General features: G+C 37.0%; 1 protein-coding gene across 11 annotated transcripts in view; it reads left to right on the top strand.

The window, feature by feature from the left end:
- The window catches only part of FANCC (FA complementation group C), a 299252-nt gene that overhangs the window by 198139 nt on the left and 73694 nt on the right, over window positions 1–27419 (top strand). For all 11 annotated transcript variants that reach the window (XM_028122318.2, XM_028122310.2, XM_028122311.2 and 8 more), the window contains 2 exons: window positions 7299–7412; window positions 8324–8388. In XM_028122318.2, coding sequence (XP_027978119.1) covers window positions 7299–7412; window positions 8324–8388 — 179 coding nt within the window. The remainder of the gene's footprint in view (window positions 1–7298; window positions 7413–8323; window positions 8389–27419) is intronic.

The raw sequence follows: 27419 nt of genomic DNA, 5'->3' as shown, positions 1-27419 counted from the left end.
ATGTTTTTTCCATTATTCTGTGGGTATTTTATGGGCTGAAACTTAGGAAAGCAAATTGTGAAAAGGAAAATTCATCATTTTATACTGTAACGAGGTTACAGAGGAATCCTGCAGTAATTACATTGTTCAGTAACTATAAATGAGCAATCCATTCTATTTATTTTTATTTGGCTAGTGTTTATTGAATGCCTAGTGTATGCAAAGCGGAGGGCTAGTCAACAGTTGCTCTAGGGAGTATAAAGATAGTAAGACCGTCCCTTTCTTGGGGAGCCTATGGGGTAATGAGTAGAAGAGGAAAAAGATAACTTCACTGCAAGGCAGAACTTGGTAGGCACTGTCAAAGAAATACAAATAAGATGCTGTGGAGATTTCAGGAGAATCTGATCTCATCCTGTAAGGAACTGGATCCAGGAGTCTTGGAGAAATATGGATTTTGAAAGACATGTGTAATTCTGGCAGCTAGAAATGTGTGGAGGTTGTAGGTTTTCTTAGGAGAAAGAAATAGTAGGGAGGTGGGAATGTGGTGACCAGCAGGGAGTCTGATGCCGCCAAATTGCTGGGATCAAAGAGAAAGACCAGGAGAAATAAGATTGACCAGGTGGGCTGAAGCCCCCTGGCGTGGGGGTGGGGTTGGGAGCTGGGTGGGCTGCGCTTAGGCATCCAGCAAAGGCTGGGAGCAGGAGGAGTGACAGGAGCATTTCCCGGGTGTTTCTGCCCTGTCTACTATAGCCTCTTCCCTCAGCTTCTCTCTGCTCCTTCCCCTAATGGTTTTGTGTGTCTGTCCCATCACACAGCCTCTCTTTCTCTCTTTCCCTGCCTCCTTCCCCTCACTCTTTCTGTCTGAACCCAGCTGTCAGAATCAGCTCAGAAGTCATCATCTCTGGGAGCATTCTGAAACCCTACAGTTGGAATTAATCATTATTTCCTCTGTTCCCACAGTGATTGTCTTACCCCCTCGTTGTAGCATTCACTGCATTCTGTCTTATAGTATGGCTGTTTCCATCTCGATCTCCCTTCCTTGGGCTGTAGGGTCTTCTTATCCCAATACCTTAGTGGCATGGCTTGAATGTAGATCGCATTCAGTGTGTTTGTTGAATGAATAAGGAATCCTTGTTTATAAACAGTTTTTATTTATATTATGTATAAAGAGCTAGATGCAGTAGAGACCAAAGTGATGGAAATTCTAAAAGACTTTAATGATCAGATGAAGAAATTGTTTGGAGAAGCATGAAATATGTGCTCTGTCTCAGTTCAAGAAGATTGACCACAGTTTGGCTCTCCTAGCCTGAGCAGAAACCACAGTCCTTCTTCCACAACCCAACCCTGTGCCAAACCACAGCCTCATTGCTCCAACTTTCCTAACCCGCCTTTGAATGTGCTGCCTGTTATAAGATGGAGCAGATAAAGTGAGGTGAGGACAGAAAAGACACCTGAAAGCAAGGGCAATGGATTTTCCTCTGATTTATTTAAAACTTATCTCCTTATGAAACTTCACCTTCATGGTATAAGCAGTTTTAAAATGGCTTTTCAAACACTAGCAGAGTTCTTAAAACTCCTGCATGAATCAAAATTGGGCTGTGTTCGTTCCTACACCTTCCATCCTCGAAGGATTTTAGATCACAAGTCAGGGGGATGTATTTGGACATTTTCTTTATGCCCTTCAAGTTAGAACCTGTGTGTTTACATTCACATCCTTTTTGTGGATACTGATTCCTATTTCAGAAACCCAGTTCTTCATCAGTTCATTAGTAAAATGAGAGGATTGAAATAGAGGATTTCCAGGATTGCTCTCTCAGCATTTACAAAATAATCAATTATCATATGACAGTAGGAATGAATGTTTGTCCAAGGGCCACAGTTTAATGGTTTTCTGTTTGGACTGTTAGCCACTAGGTGGCAGTAAAAAAAAAAATTCTTAGCAAGGTCTAAAGTTTGAGGTGTCTGTTCTGAAGTTATGTAACCATAGCCAGGCCTCAGTATGCTGTTTCTTAGGACCTATGATTATTTTACCAGGGATAAAACTTGTGGCCCTCCATAGCAATGCTTACTAGGGAATTATGGGAAAAAACAGACATAAGTTAAAGCATGTAATTTTATTTTACAAATTTTCTATGATAAAACGTAAGCCATAAAGGGTCTTATGCTGAGGACCAATCAGAACTGCATTGTTATGATAAAAAACTATTCCAGCTGCCTTGTGTAGAGTGGATATAGGGAGGTTCCTTATAAGTTTTGGCCATAGAGTAAGTAACCAGCTTTGGTAATTGTGGAAATTTTGGAAATACAGATAGTTGAAAGAAATTTTAAATCACTGCTAGAAAAAAAAAAAATCTGTGTTAACTATTTGTTATATTTCTTCTCAGCATTGTTTTTCCATACAAAATTAAAATCACATTGAACATACAGTTTGACACCTTGCTTTTTAAATAAATGTTACATAGTGTTTTCCTATGTCATTAAATATCTGTTTCAACATAATTCACACTCTTGCATAAACCATGATGAATTCAACCAATCCAGTGTTGTGTGGGGTCCTTGGGTTGCTTCTTAGTTTTTCACTGTTATAAGTAATGCTGCTCTGAACCTAAAACTTTCATTAAGGTATATTCTTGGAAATTAAATTACTGGGTAAAAGGATATGAACTGTAATGCTTTGGCTACATATCATCAAGTGATTTCCCAGAAAGGCTTTACAAATTTGTGCTCCCAATAGGGACAGAGTGCCCCTCTCACCACATCCTCGCCAACACTGAGTAGTATAGTATGGGGTTTTTCTTTGTTTGTTTTTGTTTTTTAAACAGGAGGTGGGATGGGGAACTAATATTATTATATATTTTATAATTATATAATATAGCATTTGATTTTTTATTTTTTTTATTTTTTATTTTTAAATATTTTATTTATTTATTTGACAGAGAGATAGAGAGCACAAGTAGGCAGAGTGGCAGGCAGAGGGAGAGGGAGAAGCAGGCTCTCCGCTGAGCAGGGAGCCGGACATGGGGCTCGATCCCAGGACCCTGGGATCATGACCTGAGCCGAAGGCAGCCGCTCAACCGACTGAGCCACCCAGGTGCCCCTAGCATTTGATTTTTTAAAAATCATTTTCTAGCCATATCATTTTAGGAATTTAGTCTAGGACAGGTCTGCCAATTAAGTTGTTTTCATTTTTCCAAGACCTTAAATATCATAGTCAGCTTGCATAAAGCAAGCATTATGAATACTATCTAGGGAACTGTTTATTACGCAGGAATTATTTACAATCCCTAGTCGTACCCTCTGAATCTATTGAGTGTCCTGAAATTTTTTTTCTTTTTTTCTTTTTCTTTTCTTTTTTTTTTTTTTTAACTTTCATTGGCTCAGCTACCAAAGTAACTCATACACTTTTAAGAAGCAAGCCTCCATGCATTGGTTCAAGGACCAGGATGTGAGTGCTTCTGGAAGGCACTGGATTTATGGGAGAAAGCCTTGGCATAGTTTTCCTTAAGATCTACAATCTTAACTGATCCCTAACTGTTACAGCCTTGAAATTGGTTTCCTTCTATTGTACATACACTGTATGACTTTTTATACCAACTAAGCTTGTAGTACTTTGTACTTTAATTTTTTAAGGGTCAATCATGTGAATTATAATGACAGTAGCCACCTGTTTATAGGTGGTTTAATTGAAACTTGCTTAATTGAATTTTATTAAAAACTTGATTTATGGGCTTTTAAGTGAGATGCCATACTTAGAGAACTTAGAACAGTATTTCACACATGGAAAGCACTCCTAAATTTTAGTTGTCTTAATTGTTAGAATTCCCTCAAGAAGTGACATTTAACCAGGTCCAGAGGAACCCTCATGGCAGAAGGACTGGAACATCCGAAAGTTCTGAGGGGCCAAAGAGCCTGTAGCCCTATGTGGCTCCAAACAAGCCAGTGAGGGAAAGTCAGCCCTAGGCGGGGGCTTAGCTTTGAAAAGAAGTTTAGGCTTCACCGGAAGAGCAATTGAGAGCCCTAAAGGGTCATAAGCTGAGGACAAATCATATTTGCATTGTTATGTTAAAAAACGATTCCATCCACCTATGGAGAGTGGTTACAGGGAAGTTCCTTACAAGGTTTGGCCATAAAGTAACCAGCCTTGGGCATGTTACTTAAGCTAAGTGTGTCTTAGTTTCCTCATCTCCAACACAGATTTAGTAATAGTACTCACACCATAAACTCTGAGTTGTTATTTATTTGTCATGTCGTCAGAACAGCTTCTGTTGCTTTAAATGTTGGTTAAATTTAGAATGCTGAAAGTTAAGCACTTCCAGTATTACCCTCCCTTCAAATAGCTGACCTCCACCATGAAAAACCCAGACTGGCCCTGACTCTGAGTCCTTGGCCGAGCCTAGTTTCCAAACCAAGCCCAGCTTCCTTGGAACCTCCCCATGTGGGTTCCATGGAACCTCTGGGGTGGGTGCCTCCACATGGATGTGGCATATGCTGGCCAGGCCTGGCTGGCCTTTCCTTCAATAGAGCACCTGCATGGCACTTCATACAGTGGGTCAGGCTGCAGTTAGCCACTTACACCATGTAGGCTTCCTACTGGGGTGACCTACACAGAACTTGCCAGTACCCACCGATCCTCAAAGGATGGCACACTGGCTGTAATTTACCTCCCCTGGCTTTGCCAACCTGACCATGACTGCTTACTCTCACCCAGATGGCACTTGGTGTTTGAAACCAACTGGGCTGTCCTCAGCTCCTGTTTGCTTTCTGTATTTATAAAGGACAGCTTTGAACTGAAAGAGAAAAAAAGGCAAATAATATGCAAATGGCTTCCATCCAGCCTTTTCTTCTTCACTCTAGTAAGGAGCCTCTTAAGTATTTTATACCTTACAAAAAGTTTACCTTAACTCTATAAATCTCTGTTTTTCTCCCTCCTCAGTGACTTACTTTTGTAAAGTCATGTGATACATGTTGCTGATTTAAAAATCATCAGTATCTTTTGCTTAGTAGTTAGTAATGTTTCAAAGCTACTTTCTTAACTTGCTATGAATTTTTCCAGTTTGAAAATAGTAAATGGGATCACATGCAGGGACAGCAGTTTTCAACCTGCATGACTTAGTAGTGTTGCCTGGAGTCCTGTTTTGAGGATCATGAGGCAAATCTGAGCTCACAGGGAGAAAATATCATGATCTACAAGAAAGGGTGCACACCAGATCCAGGGTAGAATTCTCCCTGGGAGGAAGGATGGCTGTAGAACTGGTCGGGGAAGGGAGAGATGGCACAGAAGGCCTTCTCAGTGATTCTAATGCTTGTTAAATGTGGTGATGGGTGAAATTTGTCATATTATTTTATATCTTTTTGAATATGTGAAACAGTTCATGATAAAATTGAAATGATGCCATCGACCCTGGGCATTACTGGTAAGTTTCTTGTCCTGGTCTGGTGGGGCCTACCCTTGACTGAGGTAATACAGCCCCTTCCCTAGATTCGATGGTCCTCCAAGTATTTGTATATGGACTCATACATTTAGATGCACATACGCGAGTTTATTTTCTCATAATGTGTACTTACAAAATGCAATACAGAACTTAAAAAAGAATAAAAAGGTATATTCCCTGTGTATATACTGAAAACTACGGGGTTGTACACTTTAAAGAGTAAATTTCATAGTATATGAATTATATCTCAATAAAGCTGCTGTTGAAAAATAAAATGTTTCCAAATACAACACTTTTTCAAAAAGTAAATATTTTTTTTCTGATTATAATAGTAGTACACATACATAGGAAACTGGAAAATGTACTAAAGTAGAAAAAATATATATATACCCATAATAGCACCACCCCAGAGACTGTTAACATTTGGTGATAGTTTCTTCCATTATTTTTTCATTTCCATCTATGGATTATTTTTATATTGATGAGATTGTTTCTGAGTATTAAAATTTGCATCTTCCTTTCTTCATTTAACATTGTAATATAACTATTTAAAATACTCTCATAAATTCTTTATAAACATTTTAATGGTTTACAATGGGCCACTGTATGAGGGTATTATAAATTAATCAGTTCCTGCTGTTAGCATTTTTCACTATGAGAAATATCATTGTAGGGAACATCTTTGATTATAATCCCCATCATCATATTTGGATTTATTTCCATAAATGTGTGCCAGATACATTAAAAGTTCTGAAATCTTTTAAAAACCTTTAATATGTATTTCCAAGTTGCTCTTTATAAGGCAGGTCTCTACTAACCTATAAGGCACTTTTGTTCAGGTTGTAAACCTCTGGGTAGATATCGCCCTGGCAGTCTAAGCTTGGGGTGGGTAATGGGCTGTGTTACACCCACTCACACCCCCTGGGGGTGTCTCAGTGTGGTTCACAGCAGCAGGATGTATGGATACCCATTTATATTTTAATAGCTCACACAGAGTACCTGTTTCAGAGAACCCAGATTAGCATTTGGTATTGAGGTCTGTAAAAATCTTTAATTCATTAAGTGAAAAATGGTATGTTGATGTTTAAATTTACCCTTTGATTTTATGAGTGTGAACATTTATTGGTGTGTTTCTTGTGCATCTGTATTTTCTCTTATGAATTATCTGTTCATACTCATTTTTTATGTTCTTAGTGTTTGTCATGTATTTTGCACATTTATTTATGATGTCATTATTTGTTAATAATATTCTTCCTAGTTTGTGCTTATTTTATGAAAGCACAAGGTTTTATTTCTATTTAGAAAAACCAATGATTTGCTCCCTTGATTTTCAGTTTACAAAGTTCTTCCCTATTCAGATACCTGAAAAGTACTGTTTTCTTCTCATTTATTATTTCATTTTTACATTGATCTCTTTACATTGATGTTTAACTTTACATTAAATTCAAGTATATTTTGATGAATAACATAAGGTACGAATCTAATTTTTTTTTCAAATAGCGTTCCCATAACACCATTTATTGCATCATCTTTCCTTAGTAATTTGTGGTATGTTCTTTGTCATGTGTTAAATTATAGCTACTTTGATAAAAATATTTTGCTGAGTTTAAAAACAATAAATATCACATTCTTAATATGATTAAAGCACTGTTCATTTATTACATATTTTTGCTTCGCTGTTAACATTTGTTTAAATTGACCTATTTTTAATGTGATAATTTTAATGCTAACATTTCTTCTTTATACCATGAATCCAGGTGAACTGGGTATTTGGACAAATTAAGATTATCATTTCACAGAGATGAGTGCATTTACAGATGACCTAGACTCTAGGCATTATACGTAATAGGTACTTGCAATCACTTTTAATAACTTTATGTTTTTAAGGGGTTGTTATCTCATATACTTTCGGCATTCAGATTTGATACAAAAGAAGTTGGTCTTTTTACTCAAGGTCTTGGATTTGCACCTGCAGATTACTGTCCTGGTTTGCTTAAAAATGTGAGTATTTTTAATTTATTAGTATTGAAATTTTTGTTGCTTAATGTACCATTGGCAAAAAGGGTAAATGGAAATATCTCACTCTTCCAGGAGAGATGTTTAACTTTTCTCTGTTTATCTCTTCTTACCTTGGGCGGACTTACAGCCATGTAAGGAAGAAACATGAGGTGGGAGATTATGAGAAAAAAGAAGGAAACCAGGAGAGGTTATTCTAAATCAACCAACCCCTCTTTTCTCTTAACGGATCTCATTTATTCTCACAGAGATTTTTGGGAGAAGAGATTTCCTTAACCAGTGTAAACACACCCTTTTACTGTTGGATGAATTTTGTATTTAAAATAAACTGATAGGAACTTTATGTTAAAGCAAAAAATTCAATAAGTAACAATGTTGTAAATAGTATTATATATTCACATCTTAGTATTAAAGCTATGTTTTCTTTTGCCTTGAATTTTGGTCAAATTCAAGAAATTTTAACTTACGATCTTCTAAATACTAAATAAATATGAGATTTTTAATGTTTGTTAAGTGTCCTGGTCTTTTGGAAACTTTATACATAAATAGCATTTTTAAAAAATAACTAGAGCTAAATTAGGAAAGAAAAAAATAAGGTAACTTTAATGTGGTTTTATTTTTAACAGGTTTGGTTTTCTTTGGAAATTAATGATCAGTCTATTGTTCATTTGATTAAACTGAAATGTGGAATAACAGACATTAAAAATAAAATCCAAGTTATTAGTAAATGTGACTTGGTACCTCTTTCTTTTCATTTGGACAAAGTAAAACAAGGAGAGGATGGGTAGGGGAGGGGAGGGAATCTCAACGGAAATATCACTCACACCAAGAAAAATAGAACTGATGTAATCCTGTTTTGCAGTATGAGTTAACCTGCAACTGATTTTGTTTTACAGATGGTTTTATCATTAGTGTCTGAACTCCGAGAGAATCATCTTAATGGATTTAACACTCAAAGGCGGTAGGTGTTAAACTAAACATCCCCCTTCTTAAGTTTCAAAATGTATCAGTCTGGTTATGAGAGAAAAATTTTATAATTCTTTGAAAATGCATGTTCATAAGTTCAGGTTTTATTCTGTATGGAGAGATTATACATGGCAAATTGGTGAGTTTTATGAAACTTTCTTTTTTTTAATCACTATTCTTTCAACTTTTATAGGGCAGTAAATCATGCAGCGTCTCTTGTGACCCATTGAGTAAAAATCCCTACATATACAGTAGGGAACACAAACAAAGGAATGGCTCAGCTCAGAGAGAGAAAGAGTGTGTGTGTGTGTGTGTGTGTCTTATAAATACACACACACACACACAAACAGTATTTACAAGGCAACAGATATTTGATAAGCACATAAGACTTATTTTAAGAAACATGATATTCCAAAATCTAGACTAAACAAATCAAATAGATTCAGACAAATTAAAAGGCAATTAATCACATTACAAAATGTTCTTCACTATGTGAGAGAATTCAAAGTTGTCTTCATTGGTGAGCATTTCATTTTTTTTTTCCAAGATGGTATGTATTCATTTGAGAGAGAGAGAGAGAGAGAGCGTGCATGAGCAGGGGGAGGGGCAGAGGCAGAGGCAGAAGCAGAAGCTGTACTGAGAGCTGGGAACCTGACACAGGGGCTCCACCCCAGGACTCTAGGATCATGACCTGAGCCAAAGGCAGACGCTTAACCAACTGAGCCACCCAGGTGCCCTGGTGAGAATTTCATTTTTAACAAATTATTAACTAAGAGAGTCTGGGGACAAGGGACTTTTGTCCTTGTTTTTTGCTTTTTGTTTGTTTTTATAAAGCTACTGTCAATTAAAACTATCACAAATGGTCTTTGCTCTCAGCCTACATGATCCTTTGCATCTAAACTTTAAACTATAAAACTCTTAAACAGAAACACTGGAGAAAATCTTCATGACATTGATTTGGTAGTGATTTTTTGGATATGATACCATAAGCACAAGCAACAAAGGAAAAGTAAATAATTGGACTTCATTAAAATTATGAATTTTTATGAATTATAAGACATCATCAAAGCAAAAAGCCTACTGACTGAGTGAAAATATTTGGAAGTTATGTATCCAATAAGGGATTAATACTGAAAGAACTGAAACTCAACAAAAACAAAAAATTCAATTCAAAAATGGGCCAAGAGAGATGTCTTATGTCTGCAAAGATGATACGTAACCGGCCAGTAAGCACATGAAACAGTGTTCAGCATCACCAGTTATTAGGGAAATGCAAATCAAAACCACAGTGGGATATTATGTCACATGTATTAGCCATGATCTATAATTTTTAAAACAAGCAAAAATGGAAAATAATAAATGTTAGCAAGTAAGTTAAGGAAGTAGAACCCTTGTGCATTGTTGGTGGGAATGTAACAAATTATAGTCTTGCTGGTGGGAACGTTAAATGATAAAGCCACTGTGGAAAAGTTCGGCAGTGCCTCAAAAAATTAAACATAGCATTACTATAAGACCCAGAAATGCCACTCCTAGGTATATATTCAAAAGAATTGAAAACGGGGACTTGAACAGATATTTGAACACCAGTGTACATAGCAGCATTATTCACAATAGCCAAAAGGTGGCAACACTGCAAGTTCCCATTAACAAAATGTGGAGTGGATAAATAAAAAACATGGTATGTAAATACAACAGAATATTCTTCAGCCATAAAAAGGAATAAAATTTTTATATATGCAAGAACATGGGTGGACCTTGAAAACATCATGCTTAGTGAAAGAAGCCAGACACAGAAGGGCAAATAATGTATGATTCCACTTATATGAAGTACCTAGAAGAGGAAAACTCAGTAGAGACAGCAGAATAGAGGTTAGAGGTAGAGGGAATGGGGTTATTGTTTAATGGGCCCGTAGGTTATGTTAGGGGTTAGGGATAATGAAAAGCTTTGGGGATAGATTGTGGTGATGGGTACACAGCATGTGAATGTGTTTAATGCCACTAAATGGTTACCAAGTACAAATAATTAAAAAATAATAACAATTATGTATGTTTTACCACAATTTTAAAAAAGCAAGGAAAAAAACAAACATGATACCAACTGTATACTCCATCAGATGACTAAAGTTTAAAACACATCAACCTGTGCTGGAGAAGATATGGAACCACTGGATCTCTCATCTGCTGTCTGTGAGAATGTGGAGTGGTATCATTACTTTGGTAGACACACACTTACCATATGATCCACCAACTCCATTCTTGAGTATTTACTCACAATAAACGAAAACATAGGTAGTCATAAATATTTCTAAACAAATATTCATAGCTGCTCAATTTTGTAATAGTTCAAAACCAGAAATGATCCAAAGGACCACCTTAACTGGATGGATAAACAAGTAAGTATTGTCTGTTACCACCATTTAAGAAATGAAAAGACAAGTCATAAACTGAGAGAAAATATTTTCAGATTATGTATCTGATAAAGGGCTCCTACCCAGAATATATAACGTACTCAGTAATAAGATATAAAGAACTCAGTAATAAGACCACCCAGTTAAAAAAAAAATAGGCAAAAGATTGGAAAACATCATCAAAAAAATATACAAATGGCTAATAAGCACATGAATACTCGTATACAGATTGTTCATAGCAGCATTATTCATAATAAACAAAAAGTGGAAGCAACCCAAATATCCATCAACTCATGAATGGATAAACAAAATATGTTGTGTCCATACAGTAGAATACTATACCTCACTAAGAAAGGAACAATCTACTGATTCATGTGACATGTGTGAACCTCAAAAACATTATGCTTAGTGAAAGAAGCCAGTCACTGAAGACCATATATTATATGATTCCATTGTTATAAAATGTCCAGAATAGGTAAATCTATAGAGACAGAGTAGATTAGCTGTTGCCTAGGGCTAAAGGTAGGAACAGGGATTTGCTGCAAATGAGTACAAAAGATCTTGAGGTGATGGAAATGTCCTAAAAGTGGATCATTAGTGGTAATGGCTGTCCAACTCAGTAATTTTTTAAAAATCTTTGAACTGAACATTTCAGAGAGGTACATTTTGTGGTATATAAGTTATACCTAAAAAGTAATAAGAGTCCCTAGGAGGGACATGGAAAGCATTTATAGTCATTTATTTACATGTCAGGTAGAGACTTTGGTTTTGCCTTGAGATGAATTTTGAATAATAGAATTAGAAATTTACTTAAATGGACTTAAAATATCAGTAGGATACAAGGTATATGTACACCCTTCACCAACAACCCAAACTGTGTCAAGTTAATGATTTTTAAAAAACTGAGAATAAACAACAACAAAACAAAAACACTATTAACAAGTGGAAAACATTAGCCAGAGAATTGGAAGATATTTGCAACCATAAAACAGACAAAGGATTAGTATGGGAAGTATAGAAATGCCTCCTGCAAATCAATCATAAAGAGGCAAACACTCCAGTATAGAAATGGGCAAAAAATATAAGTAAGTTATTACTAAAAGAGGAAAGAAGAATAAATAACAAACATTTAAAAAATTCTTCAAGAGTGATGTCAGCATGACAGTAGAATAGGAAGCCCCAGTCCTTGTTTCCATACAGAGACACTGACTTAACAATGGTATATGACCCAAAGAGCCTTTATGAGAACTCCAGAAACCAATTAAGACGTTATAATACCCCAGGCAAACTCAAAGTTAAAAACAACCATATTGAAATGGGTAAGAAGGCCATTTCATATCAACCACAGTCAGTAGCCCTTCCCCTAAGCTGGCTCAGTGTTGTGAGATTGGGAGGAAAATTCTAGCTTACAGCTTCTCACTTGATGGGGAAAGAAAAGAATGGAATATGTTCAGTGTTCCTGCTTTGGGGGGGCTGCCTGAGGGACTGGTGTCTCACTTGCCTGATTCTGACCACTCATGGGGAACCAGCATACTTTCAATGCCTGGGGACTGTGGCACATTAGAGAGTCCTCAGCTGCTTTTTGCAGCACCAGAGAACTGACAGTGCTGCAGACGGAGGTAGGCTCAGGGAGAAAACACCCAACTCATAGCTAATGTCTAGGTGGCGTAGGGGGTGGGAAAGAAGAGTGGAATATATATCTAATCTTCCAGCTTCTGGAGGGGCTACCTTAGGGATTGGTTTCAGTCTCCCTTGACTTGAAGCAATAACAGAACCAGCATACTTTGGAGGTGAGGAGGCTGCAGAGAACCAAAGAGCTTAGTGGCTTGTTAACACCAGAGAACCTGCAGTACCGCAGACAAACACCAGAGGGAGAAAGAGATTGCAAACTCCTGAAAAGCTGGCAAGCTCTCTGGGAAATTACATAAACAATCCCAGAGAAAACACATCCCCAGAAAAGATTCAAAGGACCCCCAGACTCTCTCACCAGGTTGATTAGTGAACATCTTCCCTTGTACAAAGGCAGTCCATAAAGACTGGGAGAAGTGGCTATTTCTTTGGCTGCAGAAAACACAACAAAATATAACAAGGCACACAAAGAAACAGGAAAACATGGCCCAAACAAAGGAACAAAATTAATTTGCACAAACCTACCCTAAAGAAGTGGAGAGCTATGACCTAACTACCTGGCAAAGAATTAAAAATAATCGTCCTAAAGGAGCTCAGTGCACTACAATAGAATACAGATAAACAACTAAATCAGAAAAATGACGCATAAACAAAATGAGAATATCAGCAGATAGCAATTATAAAAAACAACCAAATAGACATTCTGGAGCTGAAGAATACAATAACTGAATTGAAAAATTTAGTAGAGGGGTTCAACAGTAGACTTAGTCAATCAGTTAACTTGAAGACATGTCACTTGAAATTGTCAAATCAAGTAAAAAAAAAAAAAGAATGAAGTTAATTAAGCCTTAGAGTTTATGGGACATCAAGGGGACCAATTATATGTATAGCAGGAGTCACAGGAGTGAGAAAAAGCTTATCAAATCTGAGGAAGGAACTGGACATCCAAATTCAAGAAGGTCAAAGAACTCCCAACTAGAATAAATCCAAAAGGACCCACAGCAAAACATGTTGTAATCAAACTGTCAAGAGACAGAGAATGTTGACAGCAGCAAGAAAAAACAAGAAAGAATACGAGAAATGCAACACCTACAAGGAAGCTCTCCAGATTATCAGTGGATTACTCAGCAGAAACATTAAGCCCAGAAGGGAGAGAGATGACATATTCAAAAGTGCTAAAACAAAAACCTGCCAACCAAGATTATTATATTCTGCAAAGTGTCCTTCAAAAATGGAGAAATTAAGACTTTCCCAAATAAACAAAAGCTGGGGGAGTTCATCACCACAAGACCAGCCTTACAAGAATTGTTAAAGGGAATTTTTCAAGTTGAAACCAAAGGACTTTAGGCAGCAACACAAGAGCATACTGAAATATAAAACTCTCTGTTAAAGGTAAATATATAAACAAATGCAAAATCCTGTGATACTGTAATGGTAGTACATAAATTACTTTTAAATCTGTTACAAAAGTTAGATAATAAAAGCATAATAAAGAACTCTAACCACAAAAGTATGTTAATGGGAGCACCTGGGTGACTCGGTTAAGCATCTGCCTTTGGCTGAGGTCATGATCTTGGGGTCCTGGGATTGAGCCCCAGGTGGGGCTCCCTGCTCAGCTGGGAGCCTGCTTCTTCCTCTCCCCGCTTCTTCGTGCGCGCTCTCTCTCTCTCTTGCTATCCCTGTCTCTCTCTCTCTCTCAAATAAAAAAATGTTTAAAAAAAAGTATTAAGTGATAAAATCCTGAATACTTTTCTTAGCAGTCCTATAATACTCTACAAGTTAGATGAAAATAATAACTATGATGTTAACATTTTTTTCTCCTACTAGTGCATGTCAGTCCTCTGTAGTTATAATGAGATATGTAGAACTAAGTGGTAATTCTTTTACTCAGTCACCAGCTTTTAGGGTAAATAAAACATTCAGGGCGTGCCTGAGATAAAAATGCTCAGTTACAAGCTGGGTGAACACAGAGTTTTGACAGAAACCAGGGAGACAAGAGTGATTGACTACTTCTCTCTGAGGGCTCACTGAAGACTGAAAGCTCACTTTTAGCTCAAGGGCTAGAGAGTGGAGCACTGCCGTGTTCATCCTGCCTATCAGTGCTGAAAGCCTTCAAGGAGCAAAACAGCACCACCTAGTGCAATCTGGAACTGTTTACACTAAAGCTGGGCCCCCTGGCAAGAGAGGCCCATTTCCAGAAGTGCGAGGGCACCTGAAAATCAGCCCAACAGGCTCGTCCCTCAGAAGACCAGCAAGAACAACTGGCTAGCACCCTTTACTCATCATAGAGAACTGCAAAGCTTCAGCTCTTGGGAAAAACAGTATATAGCATTAGAGGGGTTTTTTTATTCTTTAGTCTTTCAGTTTTATTTTTTTTCAGCTATTTTATTTTTTTAATTCTTTTTTCTTTTTACTTTTTACTCTATATATTATTTTTGGTTTCTTTTCATAGTATTTTATTTTATTTTTGTACATATATAAGTTTTTCTTTCTTTTCTATTTTGGGATCTAATTTCTTTTAACCAGCAGACCAAAATACACCCAGGATCTAGTTTTTTGTTTTGTTCTGGTTTGTTTCTTGTTTGACTTTTTCTTGTTTTATTTTTGTTTTCTTCTGCTTTGTTCTTTTTGTTGTGGTGGTGGTGGTCTTTTCTCTCTCTTTCTTCTGTTCTTTCCTGGACAAAATGTTGAGATGGAGAAATTTACCCCAAAAAAAGAACAGGAGAGTAGTACTCACTGCCAGAGATTTAATCAATACAGATATGAGTAAAGATGTCTGAACTGGAATTTAAAACATTGATTACAAAGATACTAGCTGGCCTTGAAAAAAGCATAGAAGATACTAGAGAATCCCTTACTGTAGAAATAAAGGAACTAAAACCTAGTCAGGCTGAAATTAAAAATGCTATTACTGAGATGCATCCCAAATGGAGGCCCTAAAAGCGAGGATAAATGAGGAAGAAGAGAGTGTCAGTGATATAGATAAAATGATGGAAAATAAGAAAGCTGAAAAGAAGAGAAAGACAACTACTGTATCAGGAAGGAAGATATCAAGAACTCAGCGATTCCATAAAGTGAAATAATATCCAGATAACAGGGGTTCCAGAAGATGAAGAGAGGGAGAGAAGGGCAGAAGATTTATTTGAACAAATTATAGCTGAGAACTTCCTAATCTGGGGAAGGAAACAGGCATTCAAGTCCAGGAGGCAGAGAGAATCCCCCCCCCCCAAATCAATGAACATAAGTCAATACCTTGACATATAATAGTGAAATTTGCCAAATTTCAAAGATAAAGAGAAAATCCTGAAACCAAGAGGTCCTTAACCTACAAGAGTAGACACATAAGACTGGCAGCAGACCTGTCCACAGAGACCTGGCAGGCCAGAAAGGACTGGTATGATATATTCAGTGTGCTAAATGGCAAAAATATGCAGCCAATAATACTTTATCCAGCAAAGCTGTCATTCAGAATAGAAGAAGAGATAGTTTCCAGGACAAATAAAAACTAAAGGAATTTGTAAACACTAAACCAGCCCTACAAGAAATATTAAAGGGGATCCTTTGAGAGAAGGGAGAGCCCAAAAGTAACAAAGACCAGAAAGGAACAGGGACAATAGACAGAAATAGCAATGTCACAGGTAATACAATGGCACTAAATTTTCCCTAGTTACTGTAAATGTAAATGAGCTAAATGCCCCAATCAAAAGACACAGGGTATCAGACTGGATTAAAAAAAAAAAAAAACAAAAAACCCATCCAAATGCTGTCTACAAGAGACTCACTTTATGCCCAAAGACACCTCCAGATTGAAAGTGCGGGGGTGGAGAACTATTTATCATGCCAGTGGACATCAAAAGAAAGTTGGAGTAGCAATCCTTATATCAGACAAACTGCATTTTAAACCAAAGAGTATAATAAGAGATGAAGGAGGATACTGCATCATAATTAAAGGGTCTGTCCAACAAGAAAAGCTAACAGTTGTAAATATTTATGCCCCTAACATGGGAACAACCAAATAAATAAACCAATTACTAACAAAGTTAAAGAAATTCATTGGTAATAATACAATAATAATAGGGGATTTTAACACCACACTTGCAGCAATAGATCATCTAAGCAGGAGATCAACAAGGAAACAAGAGCTTTGAATGACACCATAGACCAGATGGACTTCACATATATATTCAGAGCATGCCATCCTAAAACAGCAGAACACACATTCTTCTCAAGTGCACATGGAACATTCTCTAGAATAGATCACATCCTGGGTCACAAATCATATCTCAACCGGTACCAAAAGTTTGGGATCATTCTCTGTATATTTTCGGACCACAATGCATTGTGGAGAGGGAATTTGGAAAGAACTCAAATACATGGAGAATAAAGAGCATCTTGGTAAAAAATGAATGGGTCAACCAGGAAATTAAAGAAGAATTAAAAAAATATATGGAAGCAAGTGAAAATGAAAACATGGCAGTTCAGAACCTTTGGGATGCAGCAAAGGTGGTCCTATGAGGGAAGTTTACAGCAAACAGGCCTTTCTCAAGAAACAAGAAAAGTCTCAGAAACACAACCTTACCTTAGACCTAAAGGAGCTGGAAAAAGAACAGCAAATAAAGCCAAAATCCAGCAGGAGAAGAGAAATAAAGATTAGAGCAGAAATCAATGATACAGAAATCAGAAAAACAAAAGAACGGATCAAAGAAATTAGTAGCTGGTTCTTTGAAAGAATAAGATCAATAAACCCCTAGCCCGACTTACCAAAAAGAAAAGAAAAAGGACCCAAATAAATAAAATCATGAATGAAAGGAGAGATCACAACCAACATCGAAGAGATACAATTATAAGAGAATGTTACGAGCAATTAACAGATTAGGCAATCTGTAAGAAATGGATGCATTCTTACATATGAACATATAAACTACCAAAACTGAAACAGAAAGAAGTAGAAAAAAACCTGAACATACTCATAACCAGCAAAGGAATCAAATCATTAATCAAAAATCTCCCAACAACCAAGAGTCTAGGGCTGGATGGCTTCCCAGGGGAATTCTACCAAACATTTAAAGAATTAATACCTGTTCTTTTGAGGCTGTTTCAAAAAATAGAAATGGAGGGAAAACTTCCAAACTCATTCTATGAGGTCAGCATTACCTTGATCCTGAAACCAGACAAAGACCCCACCAAAAAGGAGAATTACCAATATCCCTGATGAACATGGATTCAGAAATTCTCACCAAGATACTAGCTAATAGGATTCAACAGTATACATTAAAAGGATTCTTCACCACAACCAAATGGGTTTTATTCCTGGGCTGCAAGGGTGGTTCAACATTTACAAATCAATCAGTGTGATACACCACATTAATAAAAGAAAGGACAAGAACCATATGATCCTCTCAGTAGATGCAGAAAAAGCATTTGACAAAATACAGAATCCTTTCTTGATCAAAACTGTCCACAGTGTAGGGATAGAGGGTACATACCTCAATATCATAAAAGCCATTATGAATAGTCCACAGTGAATATCATCCCCAATGGGTAATAACTGAGACTTTCCCCCTAAGGTCAGAAACACAGCAGGGATGTCCACTCTCACCACTGTTGTTCAACATAGTACTGGAAGTCCTAGCCTCAGCAATCACACAGTAAAAAGAAATAACAGGTATCCAAATTGGCAAAGAAGAAATCCAACTTTCACTCTTTGCAGATGACATGTAGAAAACCCAAAAGACTCCATCCAAAAATTGTTAGAACTGATAAAGGAATTCAGCAAAGTCACAAGATATAAAATCAATGCGCAGAAGTCAGTTGCAGTTTTATACAATAACAATGAGTCAGAAGAAAGAGAATTCAAGGAATCGATCCCACTTAAAATTGCACCAAAAACAATGAGATACCTAGGAATAAGCCTTTAGGCTTATTATATTATTATAGTAAAGGATCTTTACTCTGAAAACTATAGAACACTTACGAAAGAAATTGAGAAAGATACAAAGAAATGGAAAAACATTCCATGCTCATGAATTGGAAGAACAAATATTGTTAAAATGTCATGCTACCCAGAGCAGTCTACACATTCAGTGCAATCCCTATCAAACAAAATACCATCAACATTTTTCACAGAGCTGGAACAAACAATTCTAAAATTTGTATGGAAGCAGAAAAGACCCCACATAGCCAAAGTAATGTTGGAAAAGAAAAGCAAAGCTGGAGGCATCACAATTCTGGACTTCAAGCTCTATTACAAAGCTGTAATCATCAAGGCAGTATGGTACTGGCACAAAAACAGACACATAGATCAGTGAAACAGAATAGAGAACCCAGAAATGGACCCTCAACTCTGTGGTCAACTAATCTTCGACAAAATAGGAAAGAATATCCAATGGAAAAAAGACAGTCTCTTCAGAAATGGTGTTGGGAAAATTGGATAGCCACACACAGAAGAATGAGATCAAACCACTTTCTTACACCATACACAAAAATAGACTCAAAATAGATGAAAGACTAAATGTAAGACAGGAATCCATCAAAATCTTAGAGGAGAACACAGGCAGCAACCTTTTGACCTAGGTTGCAGCAGCTTTTTGCCAGACCATCTCCAAAGGCAAGAGAAACAAAAGCAAAACTGAACTATTGGGACTTCATGAAGATAAGAAAGCTTTTGCACAGCAGAGGAAACAGTCAACAAAACCAAAAGGCAACCTACTGAATGAGAGAAAGATATTTGCCGATGTCTTGTCATATAAGGGGCTAGTATCCCAAATCTATAAAAAATTAAACTCAACACCCAGAAAAACACAAATCTAGTCAAGAAATGGGCAGAAGAGATGAACAGACATTTTTCCACAGAAGACATACAAATGGCCAACAGACACATGAAAAAATGCTTAAATTTGGCATCAGGGAAATACAAATCAATACCACAATGAGATACCACCTCACAGCGGTCAGAATGGCTAAAATGAACAACTCAGGAAACAACAGATATTGGCAAGGATGTGGAGAAAGGGCAAGCCTCTTACACTGTTGGTGGAAATGCAAACTGATGCAGCCACTTTGGAATACAGTATGGAGGTTCCTCAAAAAGTTAAAAACAGAGTTACCCTACAACCCAGCAATTGCAGTACTAGGTATACAAACAGTGATTTGAAGCAGCGCATGCACCCTGGTGTTTATATCAGTAATGTCTGCAATAGCCAAACTATGGAAAGAGCCCAGATGTTCATTGACAGATGAATGGATAAAGAAGAGGTGGTATATATATACAGTAGAATATCATTCAGCCATTAAAAAGAATGAAATCTTGACAAGTACAACAATGTGGTTGGAACTAGAGGGTATTATGCTAAGCGAGATAAGTCAGAGGAGCACAAATACCATATGATTTCACTCATATGTGGAATTTAAGAAACAAAACAGATGAACATAGGGGAAGGGAAAGAAAATTAAAATAAGACAAAGCATAGAGGAAGGAAATCATAAGAGACTCTTAATTATAGAAAACATACTGAGGGTTGCTAGAAGGGAGGTGGTGGGCAGATGGGGTAATTGGATAATGGGCATTAAGGAGGGCACTTTAGGTAATGAGCACTGGGTATTGTATGCAACTGATGAATGACTAAATTCTACCTCTGAAACTAAGAATACAGTATATGTTAATTAAATTGAATTGAAATAAGAAACTTAAAAAAAAAAAGAATGAGACTACTGTGAACGATTATATTATAACAAATTGGATAACTTAGAAGAAATGGTTAACTTTTTTTATAAACATACAACCTACCAAGAGTGAATCATAAGTTTAAAAAACTGAACAGATCTATAACAGGAAGGAGACTGAATCAGTAATCAAAAACTTTCCAACAAAGAAAAGCCCAGGACGAGATGGTTTCACTAGAGTTTTCTACCAAATATTTAAAGAATTAACACCAGTCCTTCTCAAACTTTTTCAGGTAATTGAAGAGGAGGGTACATTTCAAAACTCATTTTATGAGGCCAGCATTACTGTGATACCAAAGGTAGATAAAGACAGTAGAAGAAAAGGAAACTATAGACAAATATTCGTGATGAATATTGATGATGTGTAAAAATCCTCATCAGTATACAAGCAAACCAAACTCAGCAATACACTAAAAAGATTATGCATATGGTCAAGTGGGATTAATTCCTAACATGCAAAGATGGTTCAACATACAAAAACCAATTAGCGTAATACACCGTATTAGCCGAATGATGGAGAAAACCACATCATGATAATTTTAATTAAATCAGAAAAAACTATTTGATAAAATTCAACACCCTTTCATGATAAGAAAATTCAACAAATCAGGAATACAAAGAAACTACTTCAACAAAATAAAGACCATGTGTGAGAAGGCTGCAACTAGCATCATCCTTCATGGTGAAAGACCAAAATTTTTTCCTTCTAAAATCAGAAACAAAGCAAGGTTACTCTCTCTTACCACTTCTTTTTAACAAAGTACTGGAAGTACTAGAGCAATTGGGCAAGACAAAGAAACAAAAGGCATCCAAATTTTATTTTGTGTGTGTTTTTTTTAAGATTTTATTTAGAGAGAGCGAGAGCGCACACACATGGGAGGAGAGGGAGAAGGGGAAGGAGAAGGAGAGAATCTTCAGCACACTCCGCACTGAGGGTAGAGCCTGACGCTCAGTCCCATCACCCTGAGATCATGACCTGAGCAGAAACCAAGAGTAGGACACTTAACTGACAGAGCCACCCATGTGCCCCAAGGCATCCAAAAAATTTTTTTTAAGATTTATTTATTTAGTTTAGATAGAGAGAGTGTGCAGAGGGGAGGGACAGAGGGAGGAGAGAGAGTCCCAAGCTGACTGCATACTGAGCGTGGAGCCCTGAGATGGGGCTTGATCTCAGGGCCTTGAGGTCAAGACCTGAGCCCAAACCAGTAGTCGGACATTTAACCAACTGTACCACCCAGGCACCCCTCAAGGCATCCAAATTTTAAGGGACAGTTTACTGTTTATAAATGACATGATCTTGTATGTACAAAAGCCTAAAGACTCCACAGAAAAACTGTTAAAACTAATAAATGAACTCAGTAAAGTTACAGGATGCAAAATCAATACTCAAATATCAATTGTGTTTTTATACACTAACAGCAGTCCAATAAGAGATTTTTTTAAAAGCCCATTTATAATATCATCAAAAAGACAAAATAGGAATAAACTTAAGGAGATGAAAGACTTGTATGCTACAAACTACAAAACATTGCTGAAAAAAATTATGACACAAATAAATGAAAGGCATTCTGTGTTGAGGGATTGAAAGATTTAATATTGTCAAAATGTCCATATTACCCCAAGCAGTCCATAGATACAGTGCAGTCCTATTAAAATCCAAATGACATTTTTCTTTTGCATAAAGAATCTTAGAGAACCCCAAAGAGCCAACAACCTTATAAAGAAAAACAAAGGTAGAGGACTCACACCTCTGGATTTGAAAACATATCTTAAAGCTACAGTCATTAACCCACTTTGGTACTGGTATAAAGCCAGACACAGAGACCCATGGAACAGAATAGGAAGGAAGTTGCAAAAAGATACCCATAATGTCATAAAACAATACACACATATAAAGTAAAAGTGTTAAAACTAGACAGAAAGGACTCACATCATTAGGGGAGTGCCAGGTCCTGGGAAGGAGAAGAGGAAATGGGACAGGAGAAGGGTATTTCAACTATAATTGAAACATTTTTATTTCTTTAAAACCTCAACTAGAAATAACAATAAAATGTTAGTGTGTAAAAATCTTGGCAATGAGTACACAGTTGATGTTATAGTAATTCCCTATGTTTTTGTATGTCATAATTTTATAATTAAACTTTAAAAAATGAAAATACAGTGTTAGCTAGTAAAATCCTGAAAATTAAAAGATAATATTCATAATAAAGGAATAATTTCCTGCTTCAGATTATTTCCAAAATAGCAGGTGTAGTTCATGAAAAAACAATCATCTTTAATCAGCCTCAGATTGGTTAGTATTTATTCTTCTCTGCAGTATTTTTCCCCTTTGTTTAGATCTTTTTGCACTGTACCCATTATTTGATTTTACTGGTCTTTCCGATTCTTTCTTCAGAATTTATGCTTTTCATTTTCTCACCCTCAGACAGAAGAGGACAGCAGTTCAGAAAGGCATCTACACTCCACTGACCACAATTAGGAAAGCCTGCTGGAAGCTATTAGCTAATATTCTCTTTGCATCTGAGAAATTTCCATTTGTGCCAGATTGGATCATTTTGTGGGTCAGGTTCATTCCCAAATTTATGATTGTTTCTTCAGTAAGGATGTATTGTTCAAAAGCAATATGCACATATTCCCCGGTGCAGAGCAAAGTTTACTGAAGGATGTCCATGCTGGCACTCCAGCTGGCGGTAGCCGCAAGGGTACAGTGGTCATTAACTTGGTTAGTAGTTTAAAAACATTTTTAGTCAAAGCAAGTCGGTGATGTAATTAGTAAAATTCTTAACTGAATTTACCAAGAGTATGAGATGCTTGTGCTAGTAGAATGTCCTCTGGACACTGGCACATCTGATACATTTCTAATTTGCTCTGTTGAATAATGTTTACTATGGAGTCTTAATTTTTGAATGAATTTTAGAATTCAACAAGAAATGTCTTGCAGGTATTTTTTTGAATGTGTTGAGTTTTTAGAGAATATTCAATCTCTTGAATTAAGTTCATTTATACTTATCAGAAGATTGAGTTTAAAAAGCAACTTGATGCTTAGCATTCTTTTTGAGTCTCTTTATGAGCTTTTAAAGTCTTACTTTTAAGACCTCAAACCAGGAAATTCTGTTCTCCATCCATAAAAGAACCTGGATCCCTTAAAGCTTATGTGAGACTCAGAACTCCACATCTACAGTTCTCTAGTGAATTTTAAGTCCAACCAAGTGTGTTCTCTTGTCTCAAGTAGAAACTGATTTCATGAAATTGGTAGTGGAATGGCATCATGATAACATTTAAAAGAGCTGCCAAACATGCTGGAGCCATTATAGTTGTTGCTATCATAAGTTATAATAATAACTACAATATGCATTTTGTAATGTATAAATTTCTCCAGTATGTGTGTGTGTGTGTGTGTGTGTGCGCGCATGAAGTTTTCTGTCCATTTTTAAGATTTAAACGTCAAAAAAGTTGAATAAGAATATATTATAGTAGGCAAACTACTTTATGGTATACTTGAATGTAGATATTCCCCTATTTATGAGACTTAAATTTTATCATTACTTTCCTTCCCCTAGGAAGACTTAAAATGTTAAAGCCACCAAGAGCCTCTCAAACTTAAACACCATATAAGCAATGCAATTCTGTTTTTCTCTGTGTTTTTAATAGAGGGCATCTTCCTTTTTTTATTATTATTATTTTGCTACTTAAATCCTTTTTTTTAAGATTTTATTTACTTTTGAGAGAGAGAGCATGAGTTGGGGAGGGCAGAGGGAGAAGCAGACTCCCTGCCGGACAGGGAGCCTGATGTGGGACTCAGTCCCAGTACCCTGGGATCATGACCTGAGCCGAAGGCAGACATTTAACTGACTGAGTCGTCCAGGCGACCTCTACTTAAATCTTTTTAAAGTTCATTTCAAAAGACTCAAAAGTCTTGTAGAAAATACAGAATCTCATAATTTCAATGCATAAAATGGCAGAGGAACAAAAAAATAGGAAAATCTGTTTGGTTTCCTTTTGCATTATTTTTAGAGGCCTGATAAATGGTCTTGTCATAGGATTTTAAATAGAATTTCACTTGCCACCAACTAAAATCAACAATTCAGTGACAGAATGTTTAAATTCTCTCCTGTTCTTTGCCGTAAACCGTCCAGAAGGAATGACATTCTGGACTTTTAGAGCATCATCAGTTTATCTTGTAGTTCTGTGGTTTGCTGCAGATGTTTTGGAAGCGTCAGTATAGCCACATGGGAATGATGTTTCCAGCAGGATATGGTTACTGTTGAGCCTTCTGCAGTTGAATTTTTGTGCAGAAATCATTTGGAAGTGCTGCTCTGGCAATCAGTCAAGACATAATGCTTACCATAATCCAGTCTGGAAAGTGTTGCATAGCTATAGTGGAAGTTGGACCTCCACACTTCGGCAAGCTTCAGACCAAAAGAAGGAGCTGTGAAGGCTGTGAGCACTTTGCCTTCAGAAGATCATCAGCTGACCTCGCCTGCATTTTGGTAGAACCAAGAACTGCTGAAATTTATATGAGACTTTAGAATTTTTCAGGAAAATTCTCTTGGACCTTTTCAGCCTAATTGAGAGATACAATCTGCAGACCATAAATTTCAGTGCTTGATAAATACCCTTGGTGCCAGGATTGTCTTTTCCACACACCTGGTCACCAGTGATAGTCTCTGACTCCTCTCTTTTAAGGTAATGAGAGGATGGTAAGAATTTTAAGATAATGAGAGAAAAACTTGGACTTACAGGTCTTTTAGAGAGGAGGATTGTTGAAGGGCAAGATCACTACCTTCCTGCTTTATTTCAGAGTTCTGGATTTACTTTGCACATCACTCTTTTTCCATTTCTCAAACATTCTCAGAACCCTTATTCTGTGCAAAATATACAAAAAAAACCTTCCACATTCCACACCAACAACAATTCTCCCTTTCTCCTCTCCTACCCAGTAAGTTCATAAGTTCCAAAAACAAGGTATTTACAACTCAAGCTAAATCTGTCTTTTCGTTAAACTAAGATGATGGACTTGAAAACATTAATTATTTTTAGATCTAAAACCACCTTGGTGGTCAGTTAAAGAAAGATGGTAGAGCACTGTGGAAGATATCTGTTGTTAAAGAGACCTCAGTCATTTAGGAAAGTGGTACAGAACAAGAAGTGAATTTTAGAAAAGGTGATTATTTGAGGAGAAAAGATGAACTGTTCACACATGAGAAGAAATCATTTTGTAGTTTGACAAAAATTTATTTCTGTGAGAATTTTATAGTTGATTATCAAGAATATAATATAGCTCAACTGAAAATTTATAGGAATTGACTAACAAAAAATAAATCTTAAATACAATTCTATCATGTCTCCTTAAAGTATTCAGATTATTACTAGAGATTGATACCTTATTCTGGTGACTGCTACTGAAGAAGTAGTGTACAGCAGCATTTCTCAGGCTTCAGTGTGCATAAGGATCATCTCATGTTAGGATGTTAACAAGCAGAGGGCGCCTGGGTGGCTCAGTCAGTTAAGCGTCTGCCTTTGGCTCAGGTCATGATCCCAGGGTCCTGGGATTGAGTTCCGTACAGGGCTCCTTGCTCAGCGGGAGTCTGCTTCTCCCTCTGCCCCTCCCCCCCGCTCGTGCTTGCTCGAACACTCTCTTTCTCTCTCTCTTGCAAAAATAAATCTTTAAAAAAAAAAGATGTTAACAAGCAGATTTTTTGGCCCCACTCATAGGGATGCTGTTGCTGATGATTCTGAGGACCATATTTTTGGAGTAACTCTGATACAGAGTACTTGGCCAGATCCTGAAGATAAAAGTACAAGACCTGGGGCACCTGGGTGGCTCAGTCAGTTAGGCATCTGACTCTTGGTTTTGGCTCAGGTCATGATCTCATGATCTCATGGGTCGTGGGGTCAAGCCCCACATCATCGGGCTCTGCTCAGCAGGGAGTCTGCTTGGAGATTCTCTCTCTGCCCCTCCCTCCACTCATGCATGTGCTCTCACTTGCATTCTCTCTCTCTCTGTCCCAAATAAAAATAAATAAATTTTTTAAAAATAAAGTGTAAGACCTATGAAGAAGAGTGGCTCTCCTAATCAGATGAAAATGTAATGCAAGAGACTAAATCAAGTGATGAACAAAGTTTATACATGGCCTAGCATTTACTTTATACTCCAACTCCTAGAAATGATGGGGGCATTTTAACAATTAAGTATATAATACTGTAAAACAAGGGAGCATTTGACAACCCACAAATTACAGGAAAGGCTCCAAATGGCAGGTAGTGGGATATTTTTGAAGGAAAATATCACAGCCCAAAAAGCTTGCAAGAGAGGACTATGGCAAAGGTAAAAGTAACGCTGGGGTGGATTCATGGAACAGGAGGGTACATGGCAGCCAACAAGACAGCTTGTTGGGACTACTGCAATTCACAGAATCCAACTATGGGCTGGGCCCTCATACACTCCTCCTTATCCACTGCCTTCAAACAGACAACAGAAATGTCCTGTTTCCAGCAGGAAGGAGGGAGGAAGATTTGGAGAAGTAAGCACCAAATGGCTATTAATTCCCAGCAGTTCTGGGGGTGCTCCAATGTGCAGAATGTGATTTATTGGCAACCCCAACCAGCACTACATCCTGACCTCCAGAGGAAGCTATAGTAAAAGGCATTCATGGAGAGGCTAACGGGGAATCCCAAATTCCAGAAAGAGCAAACAAAAAAATCACCAGATACTCATGGAAAACCAACACCATGAAGAAAAATGAACTAAATGGAACAAAACAGAAGATGTAAATACATTAATTAAATGGATTATGTTGGACAAACATGTTTTTTTAAAGGTATAATTAATTGCCCTAATAATAATAAGAGAAACTTCCAAATCCTTGAAATACGAATAAATTGGTTACATTTCTAGAAAGGGGACTTACAGGAAAAAATGAATAAAAGGCTGAAGAGGAGATAGAGCTGAATAGCAAATAATGACTTCAAAGACTGAGCCAAATAGTTCTCCTAGGAGAACGTACAGAAGGACAGAGAAGTGGAAAGTAAGAAGGTGGGGTTTTTTGGTTTTGTTTTTCCTTTTTAATATAAGAGATCAGAGTGGGGTATGGGGGAAGATGATGGGGTAAGAAGGGCCAGGAATCCACCTCTTTACTTAGACCAAAATTTTACTGAGAGACTCTGCCTGATGTAACTGTTTTGGAACTCTGGAGTCTGCTTGAAGACTTGTAGCTTTGGGGGGATGGCTTGGCCAGTAAATTTCAGCTGTTACCGTGCTAGAGAC

The sequence above is a fragment of the Eumetopias jubatus genome, unplaced genomic scaffold (assembly GCF_037043125.1).
Source record: "Eumetopias jubatus isolate StellerSeaLion01/CBP00866 unplaced genomic scaffold, mEumJub1_p1.0 scaffold_15, whole genome shotgun sequence".
Taxonomy (NCBI): Eukaryota; Metazoa; Chordata; class Mammalia; order Carnivora; family Otariidae; genus Eumetopias; species Eumetopias jubatus.
The sequence above is the reverse complement of the archived record's forward strand: the minus strand, read 5'-3'. Positions and strand labels throughout refer to the sequence as shown.